General features: G+C 38.5%; 1 protein-coding gene across 2 annotated transcripts; it reads left to right on the top strand.

Moving 5' to 3' along the window:
* Window positions 1-694: 694 nt before the first annotated feature.
* On the top strand, window positions 695-22705 carry LOC124253892 (peptidyl-prolyl cis-trans isomerase 7-like). 2 transcript variants are annotated; one of them, XM_046687774.1, is made up of 6 exons: window positions 695-922; window positions 9286-9358; window positions 15432-15569; window positions 16209-16315; window positions 18176-18367; window positions 22492-22705. In XM_046687774.1, the coding sequence occupies exons 2-6, from the start codon at window positions 9310-9312 to the stop codon at window positions 22522-22524; spliced, it is 519 nt and encodes a 172-aa protein (XP_046543730.1). In that variant the 5' UTR covers window positions 695-922; window positions 9286-9309; the 3' UTR covers window positions 22525-22705. The 2 variants fall into 2 exon arrangements, with proteins under 2 accessions (XP_046543730.1, XP_046543798.1); XM_046687842.1 differs by lacking the exon at window positions 695-922 and adding an exon at window positions 6352-6487.
* The last annotated feature ends 642 nt before the right edge of the window (window positions 22706-23347 follow it).

A 23347-nucleotide genomic window follows, 5' to 3' on the forward strand; every position in this document is an offset into this window, starting at 1 on the left:
TTGATCAAATACAATATAACGTGCACAAGAGAACAAAGGGGATGTAGATGTTCCCTGAAATTGGCAAATATCACAGCAGTCAACTCAGTAAGAGTTCATCCAGTACTTTGTGAATGTCCACAAGTCACCGTGACTACCAGCGGTATCACTGTCATGTTTTAATATTTATGTTTATATAGACTTTGACTGTTACATTCTATACAGCGCACCACCAATGCGATGTCAAAATATTCAATGTGACACTGTAGATATCAGGTTACAGATAAAACACCCTGTATTATTCAAACTCTAAATCCCAAGAGTTCGAATATTGGAGATGATAAACTTGACGTCTAAGATGTTGAATGTATCTTGCGTCAAATTACAAAATCAGACCAGCTTGTTAAACATAACCATAATAATTTATCATTAAAAAAATCACTCTTCATTAATTTTCAATGAAAAATGTACATCTCTGAACACGGTACTACCACTAGACTTGCAGGGCATTGTACAAAATCGACAGTCAAAAACTTTCTCCTTGGAGATATCGTTTGATCTCACACAAACATTGTCTCAGTGGAACACAGTTTTAGATGATAAATCTCTTTCAGTGTTTGACAATTATAGGGCATATCAGTTCGTTAAATTTCGATTCCAAACTTTTGCATTTTCACTGACACGAAAAGAAGAATCACACCCGACCCAGTGTTTCTTTCCACAAAAAAAAAATATTGCCAAAATATTTAAACGGTTTAGTCACTACATATTCCATTTGATAAGCATATCCAGAATTGCTACATCTTCGGCATCGTCCACGTTTTTATACTCTTCCTTGTTCCGGTTCACAAGTACTCGTTCAACTTTGTACGTACCGGTTTCAGTCTTGAGGAAGTCGACTACGTAAATACATATCCCTGTCCAACTTCGGTGCAGGTACAAGGTATGGCTGTTTTCTCCCATATAGATAAACCATTTATCTTCCATCTCCTCGGGAATGCAGCCGTATGAAATTTTCTCAAACTCTTCACTCGTAAACTCAGCATTGTAGTTTAGCGTCGAATGTTGGTCAGTCATGGGCTTGTTGTTCCACGTTCCTTTATGTGCTTTGACACGGTTATTCATTTTGATGATTTAGAACTTAGAAATTTAGATTTTCTTTCTGTGATTCTGTTGTCAAGCAAAAATACCTGTCCAAGGGTGTTGTCGAAGGCGGAAGTGATATGCAGATGGTACAGTACCGACCTGAAGTCGAATAAATTCTATTTTTAGAATTTTACGTCATACGTATCAGTGTATTTATTCGTTAAACGGTTAATATCAGCAACATTGCCAACCAACATTGCCTTTACTAGATTTACATGTGTTGTTTATTTTAACTATGTTTCGCGAAGTGTGCCAATGGGAATGTTCCGGACTCGACGACCGCAACACACTCCGGCGCACAAGCTGGGACTCGTCTCGCATCATTTACGCAAGCTCGCGAGCGCAAAGGGAGCCGGGAACCAGCTTATGGCCTGTCATCACTAAGCTTGGCGCAAGCGTGCCTGACGCGCCAGCCAATATAACCACTTAATCCTCCTATCACGTGACCGGACTTATTTTTCTTTGGCAAACAGACGCGCGTAATCTGAAATCAGAGCTGACTGTATTCATTGAACACACAACGTCGGCAAGTAAAGACACAGTATGTTTTCTCCTACCTTTTGAGTTATTTCCCCCTCTCTCTTGTAAAAAGTCCAAATATATTTTTTGTATATCAAAAGCTGTCCCTAACCCCCACTCCCTGAAAAGCAAAAGGTATCTCCTTACCTGTATGCCAATATACCTTGACATTGATAGATATAGCTAAGTATACCTTGTGATACCCTAGACGGACCTCTAGTCCTGAACTAGAACCAGAAAATTATGTACATAAATTAATTAAATACTTTATTATTCATGTAGGTGTTGCAACATATTTTAACACTGTCGTGACATGGTGATATGTGTGATAAGAGGATGCATTCAACTTCCAGGAGGATTCCATTTAAATGGCGGAGGTGAAATAGGCCTTAACTTTGCATTCAAGATTATTGTACACATGCATGCGTTCGTTCGTCACGCCGAAGACCCGGGTTCGATCCCTCACATGGGTACAATGTGTGAAGCCCATTTCTGGTGTCCCCAGCCTTTATATTGCTGGAATATTACTTCACTCACTCACTCACTCACTCAGTGACACCTACTTGTGTAGCAAGGTTCATGCATGTGTGTGTGCGAGGGAGCGTGCGTGCGTGCGTGCTTTTGTAATGTACAAGGCTAATGCCGGTTTGATAATGCTAAAAAGATTCGAGATACCAGGCCACAGTTTAACAGGAATAGGTTCTTCAGATACAGAAATATGGGTCCGAGCCGACCAGCTTCTATTTCCATTGATGTCGAGTGCCAGTCATTAAGGTGACTTCACGGAATTACTGTCCAGGTTCTACTATGTCCGACTTCCTGGCTGACTTCAACCACCGATCACGAGTTTCAAGGACCAGACCTGATTATTCCCAGGTCGGGTGCGTTTGTTGAGTATCAGTAAATCAAACAAACACACCAACCAATTGCAACCAGCCTGGTAGACTAACGCTTTGTCTCTGAATATAGAAAAATTTGATAGAAACAAACAATTCTTTTTCAATTGAAAAGGAGCCCCAGTGAGAAGGGAAATTCAGACCTGAACCTGAGAAAATCTAGACTTGCTTCATTTAGGGCTTTAGCATTGCAGAGAGTGCTAGGGAGAAGGGAAAATAATATGGTTCAAGGGCTGTGAGACTGACTACAGTCCGTTTGATTTCATTTGAGACCGATGACTTGCTAACTAACACAAAATCTAATAATTGCAACAAACCAAATTTTGCACAGTCACATGAAATCGACAGACCAATTCTGATGAATTGTCTCGTAATTTTGGACATCCGAATAAAAATAATGTTTTACAAACGATCATTATTTTGTTATCACTTTTTGCTATTTTATACGAGGGGGAACCACTTGCTGGGAGAACGGCCAGGTAATCAACAAGCGTGTGTAGTGAAATTTCAATTTCATACGTTCAGCTCGCAAACCTGGCTGTTCTACCAGCAAGAGGCCCCCCTCGTAACAAAATAGCAAAAAGTGAACTCGGGTCTTCGGCGTGACGAGCGAACGCTTTAACCACTAGGCTACCCCACCGCCCCTCTTTCTACGAGCAAAGATGAGCACATAGGTGACATTCCATTTATGGGATGGAGACTCCCGATGATCGACCGTTTCCAGTAAAATGATGCGTGTCGTTAGAGGCGACTGGGGTCTGGTCAAATGCGGTTGTTTGGTTGATCGCGACTCAGCGACGGGGGACGTTGTTCATATTTCAACCACTGGTTTCTTGGGTCCAATCTGGATTACATGCATTTTCATCCGGGTACATGACACGCAATCAACAGTCGCCAAACAATTCAGCATAGTCCATCTATAGTCGCCCCGGGGCGGTAGGGTAGGCTAGTGGTTAAAGCGTTCACTCGTCGCGTTGAAAACCCGGGTTCGATTCCCTACATGGGTACTATGTGTGGAGCCCATTTTCTGGTGTACCCCGCCGTGATATTGCTGGAATATTGCTAAAAGCGGCTTGAAACTTAACTCACTCACTAACGAATATACTCCGATATAGGGCTGCGCAATATAAACGGTTTACCGGTATTTACCGGTTCAGACATGAAAACGATACGTATTGCGATACGCTGATCGAAAACCGGTATTTTGACTTGCATTCGGAAATCGTCGTAACACTCGGAAATCTTAGGATATTTCCTTGTTTCATTTGTGCCAAATATTATTCACATTTTTATTTTATCATGATTAAAAGTTGTTATTAAAGCTTAATCAAGCATGGTGATTTTGTTGTGTTTTTTCTCTAAAAATCAAGCAGTAACTCGATTATATGTAGTGTTTTGTTTAAAAATATTTCATGCAATATATTGCAATACATATCGCAATACATGCTTTCGCATCGCAATATATCGCAATATGAATATTTGCTGCAATACCCACCCCTACTCCGAAACGTCTCGTCCCTCATATTAAAGATAAAGAAGTTGACATATGCTCACCACTGTCATATACAGAACTCCTCTCATAGGTCCTCAACATGGTGGGCTTAGGCTAAACTACACATATAATATCGACTTTCATCCACTCATTCATTCATTTATTAAACAGACCAACTGCGGTATTCAGGGGGACATACTTCACACCTGACGATTTTACGTCGACATTTTTTTGTAAAAATATTCCAAGCGAATTTAAATTTCACACTGACCCTGTCTGGTTCCAATAGCTTTATGAAGTAACTATGCACATTTGTAAGGTGTCTCCAGATATAACTGGTGCATATGAGCAGTCAAATGTCAGCCATACCGCTTCTATCGTTTTGTTGTACAGCTCACGTGCGTAGATATGTAGGTTTTGGTTCCCAGTACACGTGGTGACTTATATTAGATTACCGCAACGATACTATCGTTGACGTTGACGTATTAAGGTTGGATGTGTGAAGCAGGTGTTATACTATATATATACACACACAGAATGACGTACGCATATGATGCACACCAACCCATCTTTCGTTCTCGTTGACGTACATGCAATACATGTTATACACATCCTCCTTTGCCTTTCATATTTGTGGGTATAATGTGTGAAGCCCATGTTATTGCTGCAATATTGCTAAAAGCGGCGTAAAACATACTCACTCACTCATTTTGAATGACAAATAGGTTGCTATGACATCTGCATAGACTGTCTTGGGTACTACTATATTTTATAATGTGAGCTCCCACTGGACGCAATTGAAAAATGGTTTCAAAAATACAGCAGTGCATGTATATTTCCACTCGATAGAGAAAGACAGTAGCCAGGGGAACAACAATGCTATATTCTGAACCGGAGAAACGCTTAACGGCTGTTTTTAAAAGGGTAAGATTCAGAAGAATAATACATTTAGAAACACCTTTCACTTTGACACCACACCAAGATTAATAAGTAAATGATTAAAAATCACTTCACTATTTCATACAGCAATGAACTGTAGAAACTGTTAAAAAGCGACTGAAAAATACTATAATCATATTGTTTCTTATTTCAAGGTTCCTACGGACAATCATTAATAAAAAGAGTTATTTTCAATCAATATTTGCTTTCGTGGTCATGCAACCTTCAAATTAGCTCTTTCGGTCAGAGGTGATGATTTAGATTTTGATCCTTTCATGGCGCGTTTGGTTCATATTTATCCAATTCCAAGGTGATCCGGGTTAGAATTGGCCAATTAGAGGCGACTAACGGGATCGGGTGGTCACGCTCGCTGACTTGGTTGACACATGTCACTGTATCCCACCCCATGGCTTATAGATCGATGCTCATGCTGTTGATCACTGGATGACCTGGTCCAGACTCGATTATTTACAGACCGCCGCCATGTAGCTGGAATATTGTCGAGAGCGGCGCCAAGCTAAAAACCAACAACAACAATGCCAAGGAAACTATAATATCCTTACCACCTAATTTCGAGATACCCATAGATTCTTTCCGGACACTTGGTCAACGCATTAAAAATCTATATAAAACATCGGCACCCACTTTTGAGTAAAAACACAACAAAGGAATAGGAATCAGGTTTATGATTTCTGCACAGTAAGGTCATACAATAAATAGATGATATTATTTGAGTGCCCATGTCATACTATGTTTACGACGCTCCTGCCTAAATATCGGTATATTCCTCGCTCCCGCTCGGGAAATACCAACATTTAGGCACTCGTGTCGTAAACATAGTATGACATGGGCACTCAAACAATATCCTCTATTAAAAAAACATAAAGAAGGTTAAAATTAAGACCTTGTACTACTTTAACGTTATGTAAAACAAACCCAAAATGGGAGAAGAAATTATGATATGAAACATTAATCACGCCGCTATACATGTATTCAGTTGTTTGGAATGTAATACCCGTAACAACATATAACATCGGTCAAAAAAACTTCATTTTTTTGGTAAACGTGCAAGGGACTACTCCTAATAAATATGTATTGTTCAAAGCTAGCTTCAAAAGAAGCTCTGTAATTGAAGCTGGTTAGATGTTCCGTTCGCAGTAGGGACAACGGTTATTTCTGTTAAAAAGTAATTGGAAGAATGATAATGGATCATAAACAGTCTCTCCCAACAGTGTCTTTTGATAAACATATCAACACAAGACAATAAACTTTAACAAACATATGGCTTTTTTATGTCATCGTATTATCATTAAAGATAATATGTATTTGTTGTGTTTATTTTTGTAGCAACAGATGTCAATGTTTGTGATTTGATTTACATTTAGACAGGGAGCTGTCAGTTCGTTAAATTTCGCTTCCAAACTTTCGAATTTTTCACTCAAACAAAAAGAAGGATCCAAGCCGTCTAACAGTAATACCGTGGTCCTGTTTCTGCATTGAATTTCTCATCCGTTAGGTCAGTACAAAAACCGTTTGGTAATAATATCCAGTAATTTGATATCTTTTCGATCGTGAGCACGGCTATATTCATCCATGTTCCGGGTGGAAAGCACGTGTTGATCTTAGTACGTACCGCCTGTGCAGCTGTAGTTACTGGTTACTGTTTTCACAAACACCAATTCGAAAATTCAAATCTGTGGCTTACTTCAGCATGTTCAGTGCGGGTACAGGGTGTGACCGTTTTCCTTATATAGATAAACCATTTGTGTTCCGATCTTCTGCCCTGGTGTTTGGAGATATTATCTCAAACTCGTCATTAGTATAACATTATTGAATGTTCAGGTTTGGACTTGCTCTTCACCATTCTTTATGTCACAAAATGTGCTCAGATACGGTTATCAATTAATTTAATAAGGGACCGTTCATAATTTATGGCGGGTGGGTGGGGTGGTGTTTACATGATTTTTAAGGGGGTGTCACCCATTTTGTTCTGGGGAGGTAGGGGGGTCATCAATTTTGTACACATGTACTAGGAGGGGTCATCAATTTTGTACATAAAAATATTGAAAACTTATGCTTAAAAATTATGGGGAGGGGGGGTCATTGATTTTGTACATGATATGCAAGGGGGGGTCACTTACTTTGTACGTAAATTTTAGGGGGGTGTCATTCACATTGTACATGCTTCTGCATAAAAATCATCATCACCCCTTTGCCATAAATAATGAACGGTCCCTAATGTAGATTTTTTCTTTTGCGTCCTTATTTCAAGTATAGGACGTAAGTTATCTCATTCAGTGTCGATAAAGGTACAGTCAGATTGAATATACTCTATTATACAGAATTGATTGTCCCCGACTGATTCAGTATTACGTTCAAGATTGTTCACCTGCGGATAACAACTCGCAATCAGCCTTTTTTCAATTTTTTGATTGTGTGCGTCTAATATCCGGAAGATTTGTGTTGATTTTCTTAAACATATCTCTTACATTTATTGTGGTGTATACGTCTAATTATTCATATTTATACATGGTTTTTAAAGCTTTATGTTAAGGGATAACATACAGTAGGACATGTTTTCTATCATTGGCATTTGGAAATATATTTTCTAAGATTTAACTTGCTAGGTTTCCAATGTCTACTGATTAGCCATTGATTGACTGAAATAAACATCTGGTTCAAATCTTCAAATCAAACTTGAGCAAATCTCTCTTACAATACTATATTTCATATTACAAAACTATATCACTAAACAGCAAACCAAAGTGTTCAATTTATATAACCATGTGCAAATGCAGTATGTAGGTCATAATTTAATTAAAAGAATGAACTCAGAAGCTGTCAAATTGAGGCCCATGTAGATCCGTTTTTGGATTGATCTTCAGCAACCCATGCTTGCGTAAGAGGTGACTCAAGGGATTGGACGGTTATGCTCTCTGACTTGTTTGATGCATATCATTGTATACATAGATCGATGCTCATGATGTCAATCACTATTTGGTCCAGACTTGATTATTTACAGACTGTCATCATGTAGATAGAAAATTGCTGAATGGGACATTGAACAAAAAACAAATCTGTCAAACTGACATGGTCTCTTAAATGAAATTGTTCACTCTGGTAACTCTTGATACTTCTAAAAGTAGTGTAAAACCATACTACAGCTTTCAGCATGCCACCCCAGAATTTGATACTCAGAAGTAAACATTTGTGGATTTGTTTGTTCAAATCTATCAGAGAAACAAAGATATTTTCATATCAACAGTTGAAAGATGTATTATGTCTAAATTGACTTTGTAATCTGCATAGCATAGTAACAAAAAAATGATAAACATTTTATGCAAAGTGTTAATTTGTGTTTCAACCAGAACAGTATCTAGTAAATAATACTCAGTATTAAGGGTCAGTTACTAAAGAAATGCCTGGCAAGATATTGCTAAAATATTGCTAAAAGTAGCATAAACCATACCCACTCATCATTAGACATCCCGTCCATTTAGACATTAGGCTCAAAGAGCACAAAATACCGATGGTGAAATCAGATCTGAAGTCGGCCCTTTCTGAACACTTTGTGAACAATCCATCACACTCCATTGACTGGCAAGCAACAACCATCATAGCATCAAACATCCATGATTGGTGACGACGCAAGATTGCAGATTCTATCAGCATTAAAAGATTAGAGCCATAAATGAATAGAGATCAAGGAGTTTTCCTATCCAATGCCTGGCAAATTAAATAGACTCTATGGCTTAATCCACTATAACAGCACCATCCCTACTTTGTATTTGATCACTCTAATCACCCAAAATAAAGAAGAAGTTGACATCCATAATATTTTGTCTTATATATAATTAACGAATTGAGTCTGAACAGTGGGAAAGTATTTTGTAAGATGGAACATAATGTGATGATGTAATGTACAAAATATGGTTAAAAAAAGTTAGTGAACATGTTGAAGATGAAAAGTATATCCTGTTGGTCTGTGTTCTTTATTGAGTAATCAGTATTTTAGCATAGTGGAAAGGTCATTTTAACATTCAGTATTGTGAAAACTTGCATTTTCCAACATGCTTGAGAGCTAGGTGCTTACATATTATGTGGTTTGAATTTGAGAAAACAATGGATTGAAAAACTCTGATATTAAATTCATATCATGTATATTGATAGTGATGTGTTGGATGTAGAAATGCAGACCATCATCTAGATATTCATTTTTGTTTGTGAATTACAGGCTGGTTTCCATACAGCTAGGAAATAGAAATAACAAGCATTGTAATCATGAATAAAACCCCTATTTGTTCTGTGTCACAGGTTTAAAGAATCAGCCACGTAACAATGCCCAACCCACGTGTGTTCTTTGATATTAGCATTGGCGGCTCTGTTGGTAAGTTATCACATTGTAGTTTATATATGTTATGCAAGGATGACCTCAAGTTGACCACAGGAGATAATAATTTTAATATCATGATGTTAAGTTCTTGAAATGAGAGACTTAGCTATGAACTTACTATACATCCATGGGCTTAGGATTCAGTATATCCTTGGAATTAGCCTATACAAGTGCTAGTGCTACAAGATTATGAAACTTTAGACTAAGTGTTGAATTTTTAAATTATTAAGTTCAAAAAGTTTTATTTTTAGGTTGTATCAAATCGTATAAATAATGGCAGCATTCATCCCTAAACACATAGAGACTGCCTGCTCGCCAGTGGATCAATTCCCAATCATAAGAACCTGTGAAGGTCCGGGTTAGAATGAACCCATGTTTGTCGTAAGAGGCGACTAACGGGATCGGGTGGTCAGGCTCGCTGGCTTGGTTGACACATGGCATCGGTTCCCAATTGCGCAGATCAATGCTCAAGTTGTTGTTCACTGGATTGTCTGGCCCAGACTCGATTATTTACAGTCCGCTGCCATATAGCTGGAATATTGCTGAGTGCGGTGTAAAACTAAACTCACTCACTCACTCACTCACCCAATCATAAGAGTATAGGACATGTGATTCGTGTTTGGTAAATCACTAGGACATTGCAGTTTTCAGCTCTTCATCTAGTTTGTCTCATGGTCCCTATTATCATGATTGCCCGTTCATCCAGAGCTGGGGCGGTGGGGTAGCCTAGTGGTCAAAGCGTTGGCTCGTCACGCCGAAGACGGCGGGTTCAAATCCTCACATGGGTACAATGTGTGAAGCCCATTTCTGGTGTCCCCCGCCGTGATATTGCTGGAATATTGCTAAAAGCGGCGTAAAACCAAACTCAGTCAGTCAGTCAGTCATCCAGAGCTTATGGTACATCCGCCACCACTTGCCCCTTTCCGTAACCTCCAAGAAGACTTGTCCCCGTCTCGATGCTTGTTATGTGCAAAAATACGACAAACCAATCAGAACGTACATAATGGTTGCAGTGCTTTGATAAAAATAATCCTGACTACTTAAATTGTTTATGGCGTTATGTTATTGTTTTAAAAGTCATATTGAAAATACTAAGAAGGTAGCTAAGAGAATTGTGCTGTCTAATGTGAAGTTTTTGAGAAGAATCATGCGATTGACGGTGAGACACTGAGAGATTCAAATACACAAACATGCGTTTGTTAACCTAACGGCTTTCACTGGTCCAACTGAGCGTATTTCTGACGATCTTGCAGGCTTGTTATCGTGATTGTACGTGTGCTTCCCAAAAGAAATGTAATTATAAATCGCTATGAGTTTCAAAACAATAATATTATATCTGTATGTAACTAATCAACTTTAATCTTTAACATTGGCATATATTTCACATCTCTGGGAATATTTTAGTCTGACCTTCTTTTTAGTCATTCATATATTTTTCGAATTCATTTAAAATTCCACTCTGGGTATGATAGCAAGGTTACAAAAGTCATTTTTGAGTTTCTGCTTTGGGATTTAATGTAGCTGGTTTTTTATAAATTCTATTTGCATATTCAATAAAACGAATCCCATTTGTGAGCGAGTCGCTATTCGGCTTGTCCCAGAATAACACAAGTTGGTCACAAATTCTAAAGCCCCAAATGAAGCAAGTCTAGAGGTACACAAGATTCAGTATCTGAATCTCTCTGAGGCTCCTTTTCAATACAAATGGAGTTCTTCTGTTCTATCAAAAATCATATATAATAAATCATTAGCCTACTCTTCACTGTGCATTACACAGGATTAAAACTTCTATGTAAATGGTTATAATCGCAATGGTACATTGCAAGTATATGCCTGGGCCCAACACTTACAAATCGTCTACCTATAAAACCTTTTGACAAGATTTGGGTCAAACCAGCACATGTGTGTTTCTGGTTTCCCTACCTTCTCGAGAATCCTCTCGCCTTAAAAATCTATTTTCCCATTTTTCTCAAGTTAACGGTTTGACTGACAGACTGCAACAGTGCAAGTTACTCTTTTACTCGGATAAAGTGAAAAAATGATCCACCTACCCTGTTTTGGGGTGCAAAGCAAGTGAAAAGTGTAGACTTCTACAAAAGTACACTGGATAAAAACATGTAAAATGAACATATTAAGGCCATGATTCATGTTTACTGCATCCCAATATACCGGTACATTTGGAGATTTAGAATGCAATATGTCAAACACAGGTTTTAGGTTAGAATTGCTGATCTTTTGATGAGCCAGCACTTTTGAGATGGGATCCACCTGTACCCATGAATCTAGCTGTCCAGGTTACAGTCAGTAATTTCATACCACCTGCTGCTCTGTGGGGATTCTGCTTTATTTATTAAGTTCACCATTCTTGGGTGGCATGGGAGGCCCAGTCATCTGACTCTGAGGCCTGCAGTTGCATGACTTTTGCATGCCAGAAACCTAAGATAATGGATTTCATATCCTGGTTTCACCAGATTATGTTTTTAGGTTGGTTTAATTGACTATGAACTAAGTTACTGTGATGTTTACCATAGTGACCAGCAACAAATTTTTAATATAAGGGACCAGTGTTTGACCTTAACCCTGAAAAGCTGCAGGCCCTAAGGACCGAGAACCATGAAAAGTTGTGGGTCCTGATCAGAATGTGTAGGCCCTATGTTTAAGGTACAATATAAGTAATTCCCAGCAAACCGAAAATGTGATAACTAACAAACTGAGTAAATGAACTGAAAGCGATACCTTGTCACATTCGTGACCAACTCGTGTTATTCCAGGACAACCCAAATTGCCACTTGTGCCCCTCTGGAAGGATTTCATATTGGCGCATGAACATCAGAACTACTTTAAACAAGAACGATAACTCAATTCCTGTTTGATTCCAATGGTACTTAAAATCTCCGAAGCACTCCTACATTGTATTGCTGTTTTGGTTTTTATTTATTTATTTTAAAGAATTAAACCTCTTTGATGCAACTATAAGAAGGAGAAAAAAGTATGTGTTAAAGACATATGCTAATGTAATTATAACCAGCTGTTCACCTTATATTTCTAAACGGAGTTTAAGAATGACAAATGGGATTTGTTTTTTTGAATATGCAAAGGAAAAAAAAATACATCTACATTAAATCCTAAAACAGATACTCAAAAAATGGCTTGAAAATATATCTGAAATTGAACATTCGTGTAACCTTGCTGCCATACCCTGGTGGAATTTTATAATGAATATGCTAAAAAAAAATATGAATGACCCCCAAAAGTCAGACTAAAATATCCCCAGAGATGTGAAATATAACACCAATGTTAAAGATTAAAGTTAGTTATATATAGATATAATATTATTGTTTTGAAACTCGTAGCTATTTATAATTATATATTTCCTAACAATCTCCAAAACAAGCCCACAAGTTAGTAAGAAAAAAGCTTTATTGGATCCCATGAGAGCCGTTATGAAAACAAACGCATGTGCGTGTATTTGAATCCCTGACTGTCAATCGCATGATACTTACTAAAAAATTCACATTAGGCAGTACAATTCTGTTAGCTACATTCCTTGTACTTAAAATGTGATGATGTATATTTTTCATGATTTTTTAAACAATGAAATAATGCCATAAACAATTTAAGTACTCAGGATTATTTTTATCAAACAGGGTTCGATCTTTACACTTGCCCGCAAGCCCGAGGCGAGTAAAAATTAGTCGGGCAAATGGAAACAAACTTGCACTAGTCCGGCGGACTACTAGTTTTTTTTCAGTGATTATTCATCAAAACTGCAATTGAGATCATCCATTTTCAACTCTCTCCACCAGACTAGTGAATCCAATGTTGCAGAACTCATAAGATAACATCTACATCGTGTCAATTTATTCAAAACATCTTAGTGGTCCCTCGCTATAACTCTTGTTTTAGGTTGGAAAGAGCGTGCAAAACTGACAATTTTAGATATCCATTTCCACACCTTCTGTTCATTACAACTGGCCCCGATAGAGCATAACTATCTGATAAATTATAGCCTCGGACCAAATGCCCCTCATAACGCTTGGCAGTTTTAGTTATCCATTTCCACACTACTTATTTACTACTGGCCCGATGTAGTTTGTGCAATTGTGCAGTGTAAGTCAAGTGACATCTCGGCTCTCGAACTTCACGCTCGGACAAGATGTTTAATACTAAAATATATGCATGAAGTACTTTCCACAGGTCATAGCCTAGCACGATACGTCCACTAAGTTCCATTATATACGTTTAAGTGGTGATTTTTTGCGTAACACGTTCAGAATAACATGTTTAACCCAAAACTTTCATCTAAATCTCAAAAGTTTTCGTTTACGACGACGATATCCATTGCTGTAGTATTATTGGCTGCCTTAGGTCATGTGCATGATTTTGACCAATCACCATATTTATATGTTTAGAGCTTTCGAAGACCGGTTCGATTCCCCACGATACGTGATATTGCCATCAAATGAAACACTGTGCATGTTATTCATAGGAAGCTTCGAAAACGGAGGTATTTCCTGCTGTTGTGTCATGTTATTGAGCGTAGGCCATTGATATCGGGAAATAGACAACCATACATGTTATTTGAGAAATCTTTTTGTAATGATGTTTCAATTACGTAAAAATGAAAATATATAAGAAAACGATAGGCGAATAAATTGTCATGTTACAAACGTTTGTTTCTTCCATCGTGGTTTATCTGGACATTCTAAATGTGTAAGCTTGCATTTTCATTGAAAATTAACTTATATAAAATGTAGTTTTATTATTTGAATAATATGACAAAAAGTAGCTTTCATATTTATAAACAGTAGGATGAGACCTTTCAAATGGTGTATGACATGTAGTAGCAATAATGTTTTACAAGCTGATATTTTCCTTGATAAACACAGGCTTCATCAATGACCTCAGAGTCTCTGTCATCGCAGTAAAAAACTCTTGTTGACTGGCGTGGAAAGAGTTAAGAGTAAATTTAATCATTTATTACATACAACAATAAAGCAATGAAAGTTAATTTCATTATCAATGGACTACTTGTTTTGTTTGTGGGCTAGTGATAGTTTAAGGTTGAAGGCACTTTTAGGTTTAGTTCTATCTCTATCAAAGCGCGGCAATCATTACACGCATTCTGATTGGTTTGTCGTATTTTTGCACATAACAAGCATGGATAGGGGGAGGCATCTTCTTGCAGGTTATGGAAAGAGGCGAGTGGTAACAAAGGGCCTTGTCAGTGTATGGAGTTTGCAATGCATTCGGATAACTTGTTCAAGGTTAAAAGATCATAGCTCAGTAATCTAAATTGCTTCCTCTAAAATGATCGCCGTTTTACTTACAGACAACCGCTGCTGATGGAGATAAAAACTAGAAAGTACTGAATGATATTTTCTGAAAAATAATACTTTTAGTTATTGGAGATGAAAAAGCTCTCGGTCATAACGACCTGCAGAAAACAAAAGCTGTTGGGGGCTGGTGGTGGTGGTGATGATTGTAAGGTGGGATCACCATTTTGTTTTTGGGGGAATATCAATTTTGTACACATGTTCTAGGGACGGTCAGCAATTTTGAACATAAAATTATGACAAAGTTATGCTTAACATTATCTAGGGGTGGTGGGGGTAGTGTCATTGATTTTGTACTTGACATGCGGTTGGAGGGAGGGAGGGTTCACTTACATTGTAAATAAATTTGCGGGGGTTGGGGTGTTCACTCACATTGTACATGCTTCTCCATAAAAATCACCCCCAGCCATAAATTATGAACTGTCCCTAAGACAATGGATTTCAGGCATGGAACATTTTTGTCTTACAAATGTTTGTTCCCCTCCTTTGAACATGTATGAATACAATCACGCCGAAGACCCGGGTTCGAATCCCCACTTGGGTACAATGTGTGAAGCCCATTTCTGGTGTCCCCCGCTGTGATGTTGCTGGAATATTGCTAAAAGCGGCGTAAAACCAAACTCAGTCAGTCAGTATGAATACAAAAATACGAGTGAACTGTTGTTGGGATTGTAAGTTGAATTGTTACAATTTTCCTGTTTTTTATGAATGCATAAATGAATGTATTTCAGCGGGTCGTGTTACATTCGAGCTGTTCAAGGACAAGGTGCCTAAGACGGCGGAGAACTTTAGAGCTCTCTGCACTGGAGAAAAGGGGAAAACTAAGAATGGCAAGCCCCTCCACTATAAGGGATGCGTGTTCCACAGAGGTAACTTTACTGTCCAAACACCCTGGACAGTAAGCTCATATTATAAAGCCCATCTATAAGGAACATGCCCTGCTGATGTTTATTCTTACCATATTTGCCATATTAAGAAGTCCTGTGCTGCAGTAAACCCAGTCTCACAAGGCCCTCGAAGAATTGGTCTTCATCAACCCATGCTTGTAGTAAGAGGCAACTAACAGGTGGTCAGGCTTGCTGACTTGGTTGTCACATGTCATTGTATTGCAATTGCATAGATCAATGCTTGATTCGACTACACCTCCATTTTTTTCGCACACATCGTCATCCATTTGTGTCAGTATCGTTTAGCTGAGGGTCAAAATCGGGTTTCAATCGACTTGCAGAAATAACAATAAAGAATTGGTAGGTGTCATGAGTGATGATCGATAGGCCAAGCATCCATAATTATGTTTACATTAAATTTTAATCGAGATTGCATGCGATTGTACCATAGCGATCGGCAAAGCAGATGGGTGGGGTACACCGAAGTGTCCGGGCCTTGTCATAATATATCGTAAGCATTTCGAGTCTGGGATCATCTAAAAAAAATAATAACCTTTAGTCTTCGCAAAGGCACGAGGGCCTGTGTTATCAGTCTGTGATATGCTGTTTCTTTGTCCTCAGTCATCAAGGAATTCATGATCCAAGGTGGTGACTTCACGAAGGGAGATGGAACAGGAGGCGAAAGCATCTACGGGGAGACATTCAAGGATGAAAACTTCACTGACAAGGTGACTGTCTTCATTTAGGATGAGCAGGGATGCTGTTAGTTCACTTCAGCTGTTGAAACTGTAGACTGGGATAGACACAGCCTCGTGTCCGACCGCCCCAAGACAGGCTAGATTTCTGACGGACGGTTTAAATCTACAGCTAGTCAACCCGATGGTCCTGTAAAAAATTTAGATAACATGTTCCATACATCCTAGTACGTTCACCATATCTTAATTATTCATTAAGAAATTGAGTTATTTTCTTTGGAATGTCGGGTCTGGTTAAATTCACTTTGGGCTGGTAACATTTTGAACAGCACTGATGTCTGGCTGGGTTTTTACTTATTTTATACACTGACTTATATGCTCATGATGTCACTCACTTGATGGTCTGGTTTGGTCTTGATTATTAAGTGACTGTCATGTAGCTGACTGTCTAATACCATTTTTATGGAATATAAGACAAACCACAACGGCATGAAATATATTTTCATGATTTGAGCCATTGTGACATTGAAATAAATTTTATTCATGTTTCTAAGATGCCTAGCGGTTAGAACAATCGATAAAAAAATACATTATCAGACAATAAAGGTATAGTTTTTTGATGACGTAACAATTGAATGACGTTATCCCGTCACTGGGCCATTCTAGTGTGCCCCCTTGTAATCGAACCATTTTACATTACGTCACAATGTAAGCGACGTCACGATGCATGTCAGTTGTCATCGCCTCGTACGGCCTCCTACAGTAAACTACACCGTTGCATCCAGTTTCTTGGTTTGCTGTTGCTTCACGCAGCTAACATCACTGGTGGAAACATTACGTTTATGTTTTACGACGGTTAAAATGTGTCATTTCGACTCACAAGTTTTCAGCGACACGGTAGCGTTAAGTAATGTTTACATTCCCACAATGCAATTGTGGAATCTCGCTTTGATACTCAACTTCCTCTGGATGTACTGATCTAAACTTACGCTGGTAGTAGAAATGCAACGTTCATATTGCCCCATATGGTTTACGTTAATTACAGATGTACTTAAAATAATTCAGAGAAGATATTTAATTTGAACGTAAACCGTCATCAAACTGTTATCATTTGTTTTTTTTCTGGTAACGTTCGTCTTAACGTAGGGGACAGACACATCAATAGAACAGCCAGTTAGCCCTGTGCGAGGATTCTTAATTTAGGTCACCGACACCGTCGTTTGTTTTCTGCCTTAAATTAATCAGTAGTTATCTTAAGAAAATATTAAATTTGGCATCTTAGAAAGAAATATCTTCGGCTCTACCACCATGTATAGTGTAATAAAACACACTTTAAGCCCTGAACTATTATAGCGTTAAAGCACTTTCGGACGCAAGCGTCCTCGTGCTTTAACTATAATAGTTCAGGGCAAAAGTGTGTTTTATTACACTATACATGGTGGTAGAGTGAAGAGTATTTCTTAAATAATACCCGTGAAGGTCCGGGTTTCAATATTGATCTTCAGCAACCCATGCTTGTAAGAGGCGACTATTTGGGATCGGGTGGTCAGGCTCGCTAACTTGGTTGACATGTCATCGGTTCTTAATTGCGCAGATCGATGCTCATGCTGTTTGTCACTGGATTGTCTGGTCCAGACTCGATTAATTACATACCATCGCCATATAGCTGCAATATTACTGTGTGCGGCTTAAAACTAAACTCACTCACTCACTATTCATGTATAATCCCTTCCAACCGTATGTTACATAACATAAAACAAAAAACAACAACAGTGCTTTCTTTCTTTTTCGTTTGGAGCACCTACTTCACATTTTGAGAGAAAGATATCAGTAAACTAACTAATGAGAAACAGGCTGTAGAAATTCAGCAACACAATGTGTCATTCCTTTCAGCACACAAAACCAGGACTACTGAGCATGGCTAACTGCGGACCAAACACCAATGGCTCCCAATTTTTCATCACCACCGTTGTCACAAGCTGGTTGGATGGGAAGCATGTTGTCTTTGGCAAAGTGGTTGAGGGTATGGACATAGTCGAGAAGCTGGAGGCTGTGGACACTGACAGAGGGGATGCTCCCAAGAAGGTAATGTGGATGATACAGATCTACTTTCATTATGGACGGCCTTGATAGTACATTCTTCTTGGTCATGTTTTCAAATGGTGGAGGCAATGGGGGGAGCCTAGTGATTAAAGTGTTCACTCATCACGCTGAAGATCTGGGTTCGATTCCCATTCCTAGACATATTAATGTATACCTAAGCGAACGTTTTTTAGCAACCAGTGTTTTGTGTAATACAAGTTGTAGCAGTAGCAGTAGCATTCCACATTAGGTGGTACTCATGCCTTTCCAGTTTTAGCTGATAGAATTAAACTGTGTTCACTGCAGTGCTAGAGTTAGTTTATAGGTGGTATAAACCTACGCGGGACCCTACTGGAGTGATAGGCCTACAACTTACAATACATTTATCTTGCTGACATGTTTCAACATGTCATTGTAGAAGAATTGAATTGAAAACAGATAGAAACCACCTTATCAGTTGAGCTGAGGTTAACTTGTCCTGTGTGATTTGACTTTTTTTAACAGTGAGTAGCCCAGTGGTTAAAGCGTTCACTCGTCACGTCGAAGACCCGGGTTCGATTCCCCACATGGGTACATTGTGTGAAGCCCAATTCTGGTGTTCCCTGCTGTGTGATATTGCTGGAATATTGCTAAGAGCAGTGTTAAATTCAACTCACTCATGTTGACACATATGCAAGGTGCAGTTGAAAGATATATTGTACCAAACAGAAATACATGTACAGCTTGTGTGCTTTATAGCAGGCTATAAGGGGTTTATTTCCCTCCCAGGCGGGATCTGTTGTTTTGGTGTACCAGTCAGATTTCAACAATTGTCACTGTACCTAAGGTGAGGAAGATCGCTTGGCGATTATTCCCCTCGAATTAGCAGCTTTCCACGTGTATACAATCAACATTATTTAGCACACTGATAAATTCAGTGCATTGAATGTATTTCCACCATCAAAGTTTATCAGTGTGCTAAATAATGTTGATTGTGTACACACGTGGAAGGCTGCTAATACGAGGGGAAAAATCGCCAAGCGATCTTACCTGCCGCCATGTTGGGATGCGTTACCAGCATCACCTTAGGTACAGTGATTGTGACATGTAGGTTAGAAGAGTGGTCCTGCATTAAGCTTCATTACTTACCTTATTCACAGGGTGGAAGTGCTGTCACACGCGAAATGTGGAGTTGCCCCAAAAGCAACTCTATTTCCTCGCTGGACAGTGAAAGAAGAACATGTGGCGCAAGAGTAATGCTATGTTTTCCCTCGCATTTGCATAATTTTGCAAGTATATCAGGTTTTGCCATTTGGCAGACGGGTCTAGAAAGTTACAGATCTTTCTGTAATAGCCTGACACCCTCTATATTTATTACAATTGTGCGTTAAGCGAGGGCACCCTCCTGAGTGTCGAAAGAAAATGATCGTTTCAACACAAAATATGACATCCTCATCAGCAGACACACCTTTTTCTGCTGTCAGTTCTTAGATATAGTTATTTTCACAGTTTTTTTTTCACAGTTTAGGCTTTAATGCATTGGTAATTTTTCAGATTTCGTAAAAAAATCAAACTGTACGTTTTACATGGAGTTGTGTTGAAACTGTCCATTGCTTTGAATGTTTACGTTGAAGTAACTGTCCATGTAGTTGCATGGATTTTAGAGCATTAACTGTTGAAATCCCACAGTTGTTGATACCCTTTTCCACAGACTTGCCAATGGAAACGACAGTTGTTGTGATGGATCCCCTTAACATGCAGTCTGGGGGCAAATGAAGACTTGTAGAACTTGCCACACATGTGGCAGCAGTCAAACCAAAACATGAGTCTCATGAACCAATTCAGACAAAGACCTACTTTTCAGCCGATCTGAATTTTCTCGTGTGAAAGTGAAAAGAGACACTACAGACAACTCTGGTTACACTAAATTCCAATTCTATGTTTCATAAGAAATTGGTATTAACAAATGAATGTTAATTGTAAACTTTAATAAAATCGTATTTCTATATTTTATGGCTAGGTTTAGGCAGCATAACGTTAACTAAGACCAGAGACCACATAATAGATTATTATATGGTCTCTGCTAAGAGGTCACAGACTGCCCCTGTTTGATGAGGTCGTACAAATGTTTCATAATCCATCTGGCTCACTGGTTACACCTGTTATGTGTTCTTTGCGCTTATCAAGTGTATTTTTGTAACATACAATGTGATTGATATAATATCAAGTCTGTACAAGACCGCCAAACGTTTCTCTCGTGTCCGAGCCTCGTTTTGAGATTTCCGTTTGTCAGAGCACGTTGTACGACAGAGTGCAGATTAGAAGGAGAGTAGTGTCCAATATACAAGTTATTATATGTATCAAATAATACCGATTAATATTTATATATCCAGTTGAATGAGCTGGTCTTAAAATTCAGAACTGGTTATTGTATTAAGTTGCGTCCTATGACGGACCCCAGTCACCAGGAAACGAGACTGTTGTGAAATCAAACTTTGTGTCAAAAGTGTACAATCTTATTTTATAAGAAAGAAACTTTGACACATTTCTGAATACCAGAATGGTGTTTATCAAGCAACTTCAACACAGTTTTGACTGTCTTCGTAAGGAGGTCTGCAGATAAAATCGGCAAGTTCATTTTCACATTAAATTGTGTCATTTGTATATCTGCTTTATTTGTTTTACAACTGCCATTGACTTGTCCGTATCGCTGTTGGTGCTACCGGTGGGAATAAAGGAAGTCATTATTGTATTTTCTTTCGCACATTCAAAATTGGTTAGATGTCCCTTGGTTTTCAGATGCTTAGTGATGTGCTTTACCCGAATGTGCAATACTATTATCTGAATATGATAGAATGAACAATGTACATACTTTGGAATAACCTGGTCTTGGTTATTCCTGGGGTAGATGTATATTTGTTAATACACTTCTGATCGTACATGATTTTGTAAAATGTTTGAATCCTATGGCCCATATGAGCCCTATGAACGCTACGCCATGATGCCACTGGTTGGGAAGCAATCGGATAAGATGGGTAGAAACCGGGAAAATATGAGGGAACCCGACAATAAAGACCGGGAAAATCAGCCAATCAGATTACTTTGTATTTTCAAGACATCTACCGAAGTACTTGATCTATATCTATCATCCAATAAGCATACATTACGGTCACTCTTGTTTAGTTTCGGTTTGATGTCGTGTTTACGCTGGCAAGTAAAGCTTAAGTGAAATGAATGCATGTTTTTTTTAAACAAATTAATATGTGTTTTTATAGGTTTGCATCCAATAAATCCCAGTCAGGGTACAAACTGCAATGAGGGTGTACAATCGCACTTGAAGATAAAAAACCGTAATAAATACGCCAGGTAGGGAGTAACAAAACATTCTTCTTCACAACAAATATCTCAAGAATAACGTTTGATGACCTGACAGTTAAAACTAGAAACTGTCAACTCCTGGACAGTAAAATCACAATACAATGGACAGTTTGTTTGCTTAAGGTGAACAACTCCATATAAAATGTACAGATTGATTTTTCCACGATAATGGAAAAAGTAATGACGCATTAAAGCCTAAACTGCGATTGAAGACCTAAAATAACAATATCTAAGAAGTGACAGCAAAAAAACGGTGTGTCTGCTGATGAGGATGTCATATTTCATGTTGAAATGATCATTTTCCGCGATCTTGTTTCGTTACTCAGGAGGGTGCCCTCGCTTAACGCGCAATTGCAATAAATATAGAGGGTGTCAAGCAATTACAGAAAGATCTGTAACTTTCTAGATTCTTCTGCCAAATGGCAAAACCTGATATAATGCAAAATAATGCTATGCGAGCGTAAACTTACCATTACTCTTGCGCCATGCATTTCTGGTGTCCCCCGCCGTGATATTGCTGGAATATTGCTAAAAGCGGCGTAAAACCAAACTCAGTCAGTCAGTCAGTCTTGCGCCATGCGTTCTTCTTTCACTGTCTAGCGACGAAATGGAGTTGCTTTTTGGGAGGGCTTCCACCCTGTGTTATTTGTGACACGAATTGAACTGAATTATCATTTTAATCATATTTCTCTTTCCAAAGCTGCAGAGGATAGTTGTAATACTGCATTCTAGCTGTCTGGGCTTCAAATAATATCTTGTTGCTTTTGCAGCGCTGTCTGATTCATGATTGTGGAGAGGTGTAATGGTTAACATCATCAGAGGAGGAACAAGACCGTGCTGATCTTGTCGTTATCAAGTCTATCTAGATGTCGAAGAAGAATCACAAATCATGTTTTTAATATCACACTCACTGACCTATTTTTTGTTTTTTATACAAGCACTTATTATTTTGTTCTTCTTAGAAAATAAAATGGCTGAAACCTATCACAGTGTGATTGCATCATTTGGAAAGAATATGTGAGTGCACTGAGTCTGTGGTCCCTGGCAGTGTGTGCTTGTGGTACACACTTTCTAAATATATCTGTTGTCAGATTCAAGAACTTCATAGATTGGGGATCAGTATACACTTACTTTATGGGGGTTGTTGTTCATCAGTCATTTGTTTATCAGTGAGGGCGGTGTTGTAGCCTAGTGGTTAAACTATTCACTCCTCACGCACATGACCCGGGTTCGATTCCCCACATGCACAATGTGTGAAGCTCATTTCTTGAGTACCGCCATGACGGTGGACTATTGCTAAAAGCAGAGTAAAACTCACTCACTCTTGTAAGTCCGAGACATTTCTGTCAATGAATCTATAAGATTAATTGAACAACGAACAAACAAAACATTGAACGTTGGCATCAAGCTTTTACACTGTAAAGAGTTGCGTCCCTTGGCAGTGTATATAATGTTGCTGCCTTACGGTGGAATTTCAAAAGGAGTACGTTGAAAAATAATACTGCCCCAGAAAGGTCAGATTTATATATCCCTGGTGAGGTGAACTGTAAACAATGTTGAAAGGTTAAGTTGATTAGTTATATTGGTTTGAAACTCGGAGCTATTTATAATTATATTACATAAAAA

The sequence above is a fragment of the Haliotis rubra genome, unplaced genomic scaffold (genome assembly GCF_003918875.1).
Source record: "Haliotis rubra isolate DU_JTF1 unplaced genomic scaffold, ASM391887v1 Scf10, whole genome shotgun sequence".
Lineage (NCBI taxonomy): Eukaryota > Metazoa > Mollusca > Gastropoda > Lepetellida > Haliotidae > Haliotis > Haliotis rubra.

Excerpts from the sequence above, each read along its gene's own strand:
- LOC124253892 (XM_046687774.1), top strand. The coding sequence starts at position 9,310 with ATGCCCAACCCACGTGTGTTCTTTGATATTAGCATTGGCGGCTCTGTT. Across the intron at positions 15,570-16,208 it reads GGGATGCGTGTTCCACAGAG|TCATCAAGGAATTCATGATC; the intron begins GTAACTTTACTG and ends CTTTGTCCTCAG. Across the intron at positions 16,316-18,175 it reads ATGAAAACTTCACTGACAAG|CACACAAAACCAGGACTACT; the intron begins GTGACTGTCTTC and ends CATTCCTTTCAG.